A 12,027-nucleotide genomic window follows, 5' to 3' on the forward strand; every position below is an offset into this window, starting at 1 on the left:
TCAGATCTCATCAGGAGTGGCTGCATTGTCTTCCTCTGTGGCCTGGTAAGGCTACTCCCGCCCTCAGAGGGAGATGATCAATGAGCAGGCCAATCAGTCCATGTCAGAGACAGTCTCTGTTGCCACCACTATGGAACCCATTTGGACACTGAACTGCCATGGGCTACATCTGTGCAGGGGTTTTAGGTTATCTCCATGCATGGTCCTTGGTTGGAGTATCAGCCTCTTTGCCTTTCTGAATGAGGATTGAGCATCTTACCCAGAGTCCTCTTTCTTGATTAGTTTCTTTAGGTGTACAGATTTAGAATTCTCAATAGAGGAATTTCAAATGGCAGAGAAACACTTAAAGAAATGCTCAATGTCCTTAATCATCAGGGAAATGCAAATCAAAACGACCCTGAGATTTTATCTTACACCCATCAGAATGGTTAAGATCAAAAACATGACAACACATGCTAGAGAGGATCTGAAGAAAGGAGAACTCACCTCCATTGCTGATGGGAATGTAAACTTGTACAACCACTCTGGAAATCAATCTGGCGCTTTCTCAGACAACTAGGAATAGCGCTTCCTCAAGATCCAGCTATACCACTCCTAGGCATATATTCAAAAGATGCTCAAGTACACAACAAGGACATTTGCTCAACCATGTTTGTAGCAGCTTTATCTGTAATAGCCAGAAGCTGGAAAACACTCAGATGCCCCTCAGTTGAGGAATAGATACAAAAATTGTGGTACATTTACACAATGGAATACTACTCAGGAATTAAAAACAAGGAAATCATGAAATTTGTAGGCAAATGGTGAGAACTGGAAAGGATCATCCTGAGTGAGGTAACCCAGAAGCAGAAAGACACACAGGGTATATACTCACTCATAAGTGGATATTAGACATTATATAGGCTAAACTTACTGACTCTCACTTTTGTCTCTTTATGTACTTTCCATGCTACAGACAGACTGTGCTGTCTAGAGAGAGAGAGATCTGACTCTGCCATAACCTAACTGAAATCTCTCTTTTACTCCCATCTCAGAGTCCAGCTATCTGCTATCTATCTTCCTTTAAACATTACATCCACACCCTTATATCATTGCCATATTTTCACTGTGCATTCATTTAGTCATTCATTCATTACTCATTTATATTGAAGAGGCTCTTATTGGCCAATTCTAATGGCCATGTTAAGTTCTTTAAGTGTGGTGAACCTAGTTCCAATAGCTATGTTATGTCTGAAAATATATTCAACATAACTGCAAATTTGTTTTCCTTCAGTACTTTCTCTTTGTTTTACGTGTGCAGTTGTGCGTGCCTGTTTCCATGCGTGTGGCACATGACTGTGGAAGCCTAAGGTGATGTCAGGAATCATCCGCCATTACTCTTCCATTTTATTTGTTGGCAAGAGCTCTCACATTCAAACACAGAACTCACAGATACGGTTAGTATCACTAGCCAGCTTTTTCTGAAGATCCTGTCTCTACCTCACGAAGCTGGAACTGCAAGCAAGCCACGCACGCACGCACACACACACACGCATGCACACACACGCACACACACACCAACATTTACATTGGTTGCGGGATCCAAAGTCAGGTCATCACACCTGTGCACCAAAACCCTTAGCCACTGAACCATCTCCTGGGCACACTTTTTTTTTAACTTTAGTTGGGTCTCCTTCTGGCTAGAATACACAGAATATTACCAATAATTACATATTAAAGGGTGTTTTTCAGTATCCAACATTGTAAGACTAATTATTTAAATGTCAGTTTAATATACAGTAATACTCTTTAAAAATACACTACAGCCAATTTTCCCTGGGTCATTATTTTGTATGACTAGTAAGGTTGGCTTAAGACTCAGACATATGTAATTCTTCTCTTTGACTTCTCTATGCCTTCATAAAATAGCCAACATTCTTTCCTCCCCTCTTTTACTCCTGGTTACATCCGGGACACACAGAAGTCAGAGCCCAATTTTGTCATTAGAACCTGAGCCAGTATAAACAAGGTCCTGGCATATCTAAGCGGTTTTCACTGGACTAAAATAGGCTAACCCTGCTCTATGTATTTGTAATTCACATCTTCAAAATGCGCCATCTGATATTTCCTAATCAAGGAGCATTAGGAAGCTATTCTTTTCCAGCTGACGGTCATTCCCTTAGCAGGATCAAGGAACGGCACACCAGCAGGAAGCTGGCCCTGCTCTTTCTTTGCCTTGGAGAAATTCAAAAGAAGTAAAATAACTTAAGACAAAAGGCTCCACAATACAGTTCCATGTATTGTATTAAGCAATTTGTTTACTTTGAAACCTTGTCACTATTTCTGATGTCTAGGCACCTAAAGGACTAAAATGGCAATTTCCTTATGTCTGATTTAATCCTCATGTTTTAATTACAGTCCTCAGCCAACTACTTGAGCTCTAATTTAGTTTCGCTTTGTTTTTACCATATGGAAGTAAACTCCCTTGGTTCCATGGTCCTACGGAACGGTATTCTAATCTTTTATTCCTTTATCTTTTTCTTTTCTTTCTTTAAAGGTTTTTTTTTTTAATGTTTATGAGAGTTTTATGTGAATGCACCATGTGCATGCCTGGTGCACTCAAGAGCCTGAAGGGGATGTCAGATGCCGCAGAACTGATGTTCCAGACAGCTGTGAGCTGGCCCGTGTGTGCTAAGAATCAAACCCAGGTCCTCTAGAAGAGAAGCCAGCATTCCTAACTGCTGCGCCATCTCGCCAGCATCTTTTCTTTTCTTTTTCCTTTTTTTAAATTTGACATTGCCCTATTCCTATCCTAAAAAATAACATGTACAATACTGATTTAATAATTCCTCTAAGATTTTCTGCTCATTTATCTGGTAAATGCTGCCCGTGCACCTGGTAGATGACAAGACACATAACTGATGTTAGCTAGAAATCAATAACACACCGTGTTCAGCAAGTAGAGGTGCTCCCACGTCAGAAACCGCATTTCCTCCCAGAATCTACAGAGTGGAAAGGGAGGACTACTTCCCAACAACTTCAATTCTGGCCACGAGAAAGCTGTGGCATGCATGTGCCCATAAACACACACATACACACGCATGCATGTGCACACACAAATAAACTGAATTTTCTAAATCTAGTAACATACAGAATGAGCAGTAGATCCCTACCTTACTGTAATGTATGAATACACAGTTAAGGTAAAATAACTACAATCCCTCAGAAAAAAAATTTAACTAAGTGCTGAATTGTATCTTTTTTTTTTTTTTGATACAGTGTTTCTCTGTGTAGCCTTGGCTGGCTTGGAACCTACTCTGATGACCAAGCTGGCCTTGAACTCACAGAGATCCCCCTGCCTCTGCCTCCTGAGTGTTAGGATTAAAGACTTGTGCAACCACTGACTGGCTCCCTCAGAAATATTTTAAGTGAAAGTAGGATAGCAATCATTTTATTGTTTTAAATAAATATTTATTACCTTAGCACAACCAAAAAGAATTGCAGCATAATTATTTAAGATAAGTTATTTATTTTCAGAAGTGAAAGAAATATCTTTTATCTTATAAACTTTTTATCTTTTATCTTCTAAACTGAGCTTCTTTTCTTAAAATTAAAATGGATGAGCAGACTTCTGCATAAAATAACTAAGAAAGCAAACCCCCCACTTCTGGTTAGGAAGAAATAGTTCCATGTGTCCACTCTTGGAGGTCAGTGGTTGCAGATTCAGCCTTTTGCCTACTGTACTTTATGAACTGGCCTCCAGACATGAGACCTCAGACATCTGTCATTGGGACCGTTGGGGAAAGAGCAGAAGAATGGCTTTGTCCCGTATCTGTTTGGTCTTCACTCCATAGACAATAGGGTTGAGCGCAGGTGGGATAATTACATACAGATTGGCGAACATTATGTGAAAGGTACGAGGAACGTTGTGCCCAAAGCGGTGAGCGAGAATGGAAAAGAATGCTGGTATGTAGAACATGAGGATGACACAGACATGAGAACCGCAGGTGCTCAGGGCCTTCTGGCGTGCGTCTCGGGAGGGAAGGCGGAACACGGCACGTAGGATGAGAGTGTAGGAGATGGCTATGAGGACCACATCTGTAATCACTGTCATGATGGGGACACAAAATCCATACCAGATGTTGATGGAGATATCCGCGCAGGCCAGCCGGGCCACACCAATGTGTTCACAGTAGGTGTGGGTGATGATGCGTGTCCTGCAGAAGGGCAGGCGGTTCACAAGAAAAACACATGGGACGAAAACACAGAAGCTTCGGAAAGAGATTCCCACAGCAACTTTGACAATGGCTTTGGGTGTCAGAACAGTGGCGTATCTCAAGGGGGAGCAGATAGCCACATAGCGGTCAAACGCCATGGCCAGCAGGATCGCCGAGTCCAGGACGAAGCTGTAGTGCAGAAAGAATAACTGCGTCAGACAGCCAGGAAAACTGATCTCCTGAGGACCAAACCAGAAGATGCTGAGGGTCTTGGGGACACAGGTTGTGGACAGTATCAGGTCAGTCACGGCCAACATGGAAAGGAAGAAGAACATGGGGGAATGGAGACTGTGCTCCACCGCAATGAGGTAGAGAAGGGTGCCGTTGCCCACAACGGCCACCAGATAGATAAAGCAGAACGGGATACTGATCCAGACGTGGAACTGCTCAAGTCCAGGGATGCCTGACAGGGTGAAGGCGCCGGTGTTGTAGCCACTCATGTTGTGCATGACCACTGCGATCCGAAGGGTAGTTCTGTCCTAAAGCAAGTGAGTGCGGCGAGCACAAGGAACTGCGTGGTAACCAGTTCTCCTGGCCACCAGTTCTCTTTCCTATGTTTGAAAAAAGAAAATCAGATTGCTATTAAAAGCGATACTCATGAGCAGGAGAGAGGGCTCAGGGGTTAAGAGCACAGGCTGCTCTTCCAGAAGACCCAAGTTCAATTTCTGACACCCATTGTCATGGGTGTGGTAACCCACTGCCCTGTGCCAAATCCAGTTCTTCTGACCAATGTGGGCACCACACATACACATAAATCACATGTACGCATGCAATCAAAACACTCACAAAAATTAATGAAGTAAACACCTCCCTCCCCAAGAGATTGCTCACGACTTTGAGAAAGAACATCAGACGCCTGGTGCTAATTCCCAAGTATCTCTAGAAACCGAATCAGTTTATAAAACGCTAATACTATTTAAGTGGCCGAGTTTTCCCTGACTCTATGTAATTCATTACTGCATGGGTGTGTAGTGAAAAATAGGGGAAAGTATTCTAACTGCATCCAGAAAGAGGAATACACTAAAGAGAATGTCTCACTATTGGGAGCATGAGGTAATTGGATGCCTATTACACTCCAGCAGCTCTTATGTGTTATGTCATTTAGAAGCTTCTCATTAAAAATGAATTTTGTCTCCAGGTGGTGGTGGTACAAGCCCTCAGTCCCAGCACTTTGGAGGCAGAGGTAGGTAGATCTCTGATATTTTGAGGACAGCGTGGTCTACAGAGTGAGTTCCAGAACAGCCAAGGAAGGATACACAGTAAAGCCCCGTCTCAGAGAGAGAGAGAGAGAGAGAGAGAGAGAGAGAGAGAGAGAGAGAGAGAGTTTTGCTTTTGTTTGGGGAAACTGAAGTCATGTATCTGGCCAAGAACGATTTCAGCTTTAGTAACTGGCAGAGCCAAATCGTTAGATTCTGTGACCAGCACTCTTTCACAGTGCCACCCTTTACCAGGTGGTGCCCACAGATGTTGTGAAATGCCAAGGATCTTAAGATAGTGAAAAGCAGAATAGTAAAAAAAGAATAGTAATAAGCAGAAATAAGCAAGACCAAATGTGTCCAAACACCAACCCCAGCCCAGTTTCAGCCACTGTCCCCTGAACTTGCAGACCCGAGCGCTCTCTGAGACAGGCATACCTGATGCCTCCTCACGAAGAACAAAACCTGAAGCTGGGCCTCCAGTCTGCTTTAAAGATGCAGGAGGAAAATCTCCTGTAAGTAGTGGAGACTGAGTCAACTGTACTTCTTAAAAATAATGCTGGGCCGACCTCTAGTGGAAGAATGCAGAATTTATTGATTCTAAATGAGTTAAAAGTAATAACAAAGAAACAAAACTTAGATTTGTTTGAGCAACAGAACCAGAAAATTTGAACACAGGAAACTTCCCAGAGACTCATACTCCAACCAAGGACTATTCATGGAGATAACCTCGAACCCCTGCACAGATGTAGCCCAAGACAGTTCAGTATCCAAGTGGGTTCCATAGTAATGGGAACAGGGACTGTCTCTGATATAATCTGATTGGCCTGCTCTTTGATCACCTCCCCCTGAGGGGGGAGCAGCCTTACCAGGCCACAGAAGATGACAATGCAGCCACTCCTGATGAGATCAGTCTGATAGACTAAGATCATAAGGAAGGAGGACCTTCCCTATCAGTGGACTTGGGGAGGGGCATGCATGAGGAAGGGGAAGGGAGGGTGGGATCGTGAGGGGAGGAGACAGGGGCTTATGGGGGAATACAAAATGAATAAAGTGTAATTAATAGTAAAAAAAATTTTAAAAAACTTTAAAAAAATTTGTTTGGAGAATTTTCAGTGTTTGACAGCAACTGAATGATCTTAGCATGGAACCACCTTCATAGCTTTCCTAAACATCCTCTCAGAAAGGAGCTGAAGTCGGGTGGGACAGCGCTCGTCCTGCCTGCAGGAAGCCGTGGGTTTCATCCCCAGCTCTGCATGCACACTGGGTGCCATCGCATGCCTGTAACCCAGCGCAGGGAGAATCAGAAGTTAAGGTCATCCTGGGCTAAATGACAAGTTTAAGAACAGCCTGGGACCTGAGACCCACTCTTAAAAAAACTATGAGATAACAGAACATTATCCCTGCTTTTCAAATGAAGAAACTGAAGCAGAGAGGAACAACGTTCCAAAAGCTAAACAATAAAGAAATATAACTCTAAGATTCAAATACCAAACACCAAGGGTTTCCCAAAACTCCTATGTTCATTCACTATGGAGCTAAGAAGGTCTGTGGAAGCTAGAAAACACATGATTTAAGCACAGCAACAGACAGAGCATGACACAGAGAACACACAGCAAACTGGAAGCTCGGAACAGGTCCACAGTGACACCAAACACATCACTGTGGCTGCAAACGTACATTGTTTGAATGCTTCTATTATGAAATTATAAAATCCGAGTTTTCAGTAGAGCTTTTCTTAAATAAAATCCAATTATAGGTTGCTGATATGTGAAACACTTTTACACAAAGGATAAAATAAGGGGATAAATAAATGGATTTCGGACAAATTTAAATGTCACTAAATAAAAAGCTGAGCAGCATGAAAAACAGAAAAAGCAAATTTGAGGGTCAGTGAGATGGATCGGCAGGTAAAGGCACTTACCTCATGACCAGCAATTGAGTTTGATGCATGGACCCACATAGCAGAAGGAGAAATTGATTCTTGCAAACTCCACACAACACACACACACACACACACACACACACACACACCACAAGCACACTAACTAAATAAAGCTACTTAAAAGTATCTTAAGGAAATTAGTATGTAATCATTAAATAGAAGTTAGAGAACTGTGTACTGTTTAAGGAAACACTCCATAATGAAAATGTAAGCCATGTCACTCACAGGCGTGTCCTAGAATTTAATTGTGCTTGTTCATTGTGTGTGGGCAAGCTACTGCACTCACGTGGAGGTCAGAGGGCGACTGTGTGGAACTGGTCTGTCCTTCCACCTTTCTGCGGGTTTTCGGATCCAATTCAGGTCACTGGCTTGTTCAGCAAGCACTTGTACCCTCTCAGCCATCTTGCCAGCCTTTCTGGATCTTTGTTTTTCATGTAATTATCTGAACTTACTGTCCTCTTGTGACACACTATTCGGGCAGCCATTTTTCCTGGGTTGTTTGTTTGTTTGTTTGTTTGTTTGTTTGTTTTATCATCCAAGCAAGTCTTCCCAATTCTTTGGTATCTATTTATTAACTGCAGATGTTTGCACTCGTGTGACCCTCTAAAATCCTTTTTCTTAAAGTCTTTCCTCATGCTGGAAAGTATGCGGCACACGCCTTTAATCCCAGCACTCAGGAGACAGAGGCCAGCCTCATCTACAGAGTGAGTTCCAGAACAACCAAGGCTAACAGAGGAAATCCAACCTCGAAAAAACAAAACAAAAGAACAACAAAAAAAAGTCTTTCTTCACAGATTCTAGGAACCAAAGGGACAGAGGGTCAAGGACACCATGAGCACACAACCTACAGAATCAACCAAGCAGGGCTCACAGCACTACAGAGACTAAACTGTAATCACTGACCCTGTATGGGTCTGAGCTAGGTCTTCCACATATATGTTTTGGTTGCGTGGCTTGCCGTTCTTGGGGGACCCCCAACAGTGAAGGTGGAGGGGCTGTCTTTCACTCTTTAGCCTGTGACTGAGACCCTTTTCTTCCTACTGGGATGCCTTGTCCAGCCTTGACATGAGGGTTTGTGATTTGTTATGCCCTGTTCAGTTGGCATTCCTGGGAGGCCTACTGTTTTTTTTCCAAGGACACAAAGAAGAAATGGCTCAGGGGACAGGAGAGATGGGGGTAGCTGGGAGGGGAGAAGCGGAGGTAGGGAAAATTGCTATCAGAATGCAACATATGTAAAGAATAAAAATTTTAAAGTAAAAAAAAAAAAAAAAAAAGACTTTTTAAAATGCCTTTCTTCATCCCGTGGCTGGAGTGGCGCACTGTGAGCCGCTCCAGAGCCACAGTCTGACGCACGGTAGCTCAGGCCTGAGCGGCGCATGAAGAGAAGCGCTGGGCACAGATGACCGCTGGGCCCACGCCGCCGGGCACACTTCCCGCCATGCCCACGCCCAGCGGGTCTGAACGCACAGGTCTCCCTGGCTTCACGCACTCCTCCAGGTCCTCCTACCTCCAGCAAAGTCATGCTCGGTTCATCACTGCTGCCTCAGACAAGCCCAGTCCGCTCCGTGCGCTTAAGTAAGACGTCCGTGGAAACAGCGTCCAGATTTCCCTGTATCGGAAAATTATATTTCTCCTACTACGAGAGTCAAAAACATATACTACTTATTGAAAATTCCTCTTCCTTACTAGACAAGCTATGTAACGACAAAATCGTGTAAATTTTGCTCATTTTTCATAATGTCCTCATTCCTACACAATGGTGCCACTCAAGGACACTTATAAACTGATTATCAATAAATAAGCCCAATAAAAATGAATATTCTCACAGTCTCAGTGTCTCTGGCTACAAATTATAATATATAATTATATATAACTTATATAATTATATGCTTATATATAATACAATAATTTACATATTAATATATTAGTTAAGTATGTTAACATGTTAATTATTAATGCATAATTATAAAATAATCCATTTTATTTTTGTTGATTTTCTTTCTATAGAAATAACATAATTAATTAATATAATTATTAATGTATTTAACAGATAAATTTAATATTTGATGTATATTTATTGTATTTAATAATATATATTTTATATAAAATACTTTCTATGTAAAGCAAGATAAGTCTATGCAAATTGGAAGCCAGCATGTCCCAAGCCACATAAAAACACTAAAATTATGTTTATTGAGGATATAAGCAAGGTCACACTGCCATTTTTAATCGACCCTTCCCAAGCAGTTCTCACCAACAGCATAACACACTTCAGGACAGACTGGCCTGGCCCACTCCCTTCATTTTGGCTTGGCTGAAAGTCTTTCCGAAACGTTTCAGTGGCCGAGACTGGGCGAAGGGTCCCACCATGTGTGGTGGCACTCAGCGCGGCTTGGCTCACTGATTTCAGTCTTCCACCTTGCCTAAGGTTGAGATACTCCACAGTCACAGCCTGACTGCCTCACTTAACGTTCAGTTGCTATAAAATACTAATTACTACACTGATCATATACGTAAAGCACTGACCTTTGCCGACAGGGAACACACCCACCTCCTCACACCAGTTTCCACGCCACCTCCACTCTATGCTCCACTGTAACTAACGCACGCCTAAAACGAGGGGGAGAACACAGAACGGAGTGGAATACACAGTATAAGGTCACATACGCCCGGGTACACGCAGACTCGCAAATTCCACAGTCACAGTACAGTCCTGAGAACAGCTTAAGAACCAACACGACTGGATGACACGATGACTAACTCCCATAACCTGAGTACGTGGAAAGTCTCCATGGGTTAACGGTCAGACTAGATCAAACAGTGAGTTCCAGACCAGCCTCGAGTGTGGAGTGAGGCACTGTCTCACAAACCAAATAAAGTAAAATAAGTGAAAATCTAAGCAAAAAATATCCTTTAGAGCTAAGTCGTATACGAGTTTTATCTGTGTCCTACTTGTGCAATAGGGAACACATACTTTTATATCCCCAAAATGCTTTTTTATTGACAGAAGTAGAGAGCTTACAAGCTCTTCATAAGTGGCAGAGCTTGGGTCCAGTGAATGTCTCAGTGGGTGGAGCTACCCAGCCCCTGAGTGCAGTCCCAGCATCCCCACAGAAGGTGGAAAAGAACTGACTCCACAAGCTGCCTCCATACGCATGCTGTGACACACAACACCCACCACCTCTCTCCGTCTCTGTCTCTCTCTCACATACATACATACACAGGTACACACACAGAATAAATAATTTTTTTAATTTTAATAAGAAGCAAACTCATTGTAATATTTTCATCATCCCAGACATATCCTACTGTGGATGGATGTTAGAAACCCTTAAAATAGGTAAAATCCTCAGAGCCAAACTCTGTCCTGTCTCACTGTTCCTTTTTCCCACTTATCCACAGTCATTCCATTCTCTAACCCCAGTCTTGAAGACTTACTTACAGAAACTAGTCTAAGCCCATCCCGTGTCTCTGGCACCAATTCCACTCACAGCTTAGCCTGCAGGACTTCACTCCAGTCTTGGCTTGCCAATCTTGCCTGCCTTGTCCAAACCCAACACTTCCCAAACCCCAGGCCCTTGATGGGGAGTGAAGAACAGAGAGAAACAGCACTGTTTAGAGGAAATCCTCATATTCTTCTTCCTAGACCTTCACAGAGGCCCGCCCTGAGCATGCAGGTCCCCGAGGGACCATGCACACAACCGCATCAGTGAATTGGGGATTGAGCAGACACCCATCCCAAGGGTTTAGCTGGTGAGGACCCGGGGTCCCAAAGGCTGAGGTGCACTGAGGCCCCACGGCAGCTTCAGCTCTTCCAGGACAGCTGGTATCCTGAGAGAAGAAAGCCCCAGGAGGATGTCAAAACCAGCAAGTGCCCTCTCCACCGCCACTGCAACAGCCTCCATGGCCTCTGTGTGTGCCACAGACTTTGGGTTTGAGACTGTGCTTCTGTGCCTACCTTTTCATACATGACGTGGCTGTCGTTCTGTGGAGTTATAAAATAAGACAGAAAAGGGAAAAAAAGAAAATTTTGGTCCTCTGATTCTTTTTTGTTTTGGTTTGGGTTTTATGTTGTTTCATTTTTTGTTGTTTTGTTTGTTTGAGAAAAGGTTTTTGTGGGTAGCCTAAGCTGTCCTGGATGCTCTTTGTAGACCAGGCTGGCCTCAAACTCACAGAGCTTCCCCTGCCTCTGTCTCCTTGGGTGCTGGGATTACGGGCGTGCATCACCATGCCCAGCTAGTTTTCTGATTCTTCAACACTTAACTTTTGGTGACATCAAAAGCTCAGAGTAAGACAGAATAAACAGATCAAAATTTATCCTAGTTAAAACTCTTTCTAGTTGAAACAGGAGACATGGCTCAGTGGATCAGAGCACTGGCTGCTCTTCCAGAGGTCCTGAGTTCAAATCCCAGGAACCACATGGTGGCTCACAACCATCTATACTGGAATCGGGTGCCCTCCTTCTGGTATGCAGGCGTACATACAGATAGAGCACTCATAGACATAAAATAAGTAAATAAAAATCTTAAAAATAAAAAGCAAAAACCAAAAACCTCTTTCTTGCCTGGTGGTGGTGGCACAAGCCTTTAATCCCAGCACTCAGGAAGGCAGCATAGACCGGAGGATCTCT

At 43.2% G+C, this 12,027-nt stretch overlaps 1 protein-coding gene across 1 annotated transcript; it reads right to left on the reverse strand.

Moving 5' to 3' along the window:
• Positions 1-3,763: 3,763 nt before the first annotated feature.
• Positions 3,764-4,705, reverse strand: LOC110558332 (olfactory receptor 52H1-like). Its single transcript, XM_021653176.1, has one exon. The coding sequence runs from the start codon at positions 4,703-4,705 to the stop codon at positions 3,764-3,766; it is 942 nt and encodes a 313-aa protein (XP_021508851.1).
• Between the last annotated feature and the right edge of the window lie 7,322 nt (positions 4,706-12,027).

The sequence above is a fragment of the Meriones unguiculatus genome, chromosome 14 (genome assembly GCF_030254825.1).
Source record: "Meriones unguiculatus strain TT.TT164.6M chromosome 14, Bangor_MerUng_6.1, whole genome shotgun sequence".
In the NCBI taxonomy this organism is placed as follows: domain Eukaryota; kingdom Metazoa; phylum Chordata; class Mammalia; order Rodentia; family Muridae; genus Meriones; species Meriones unguiculatus.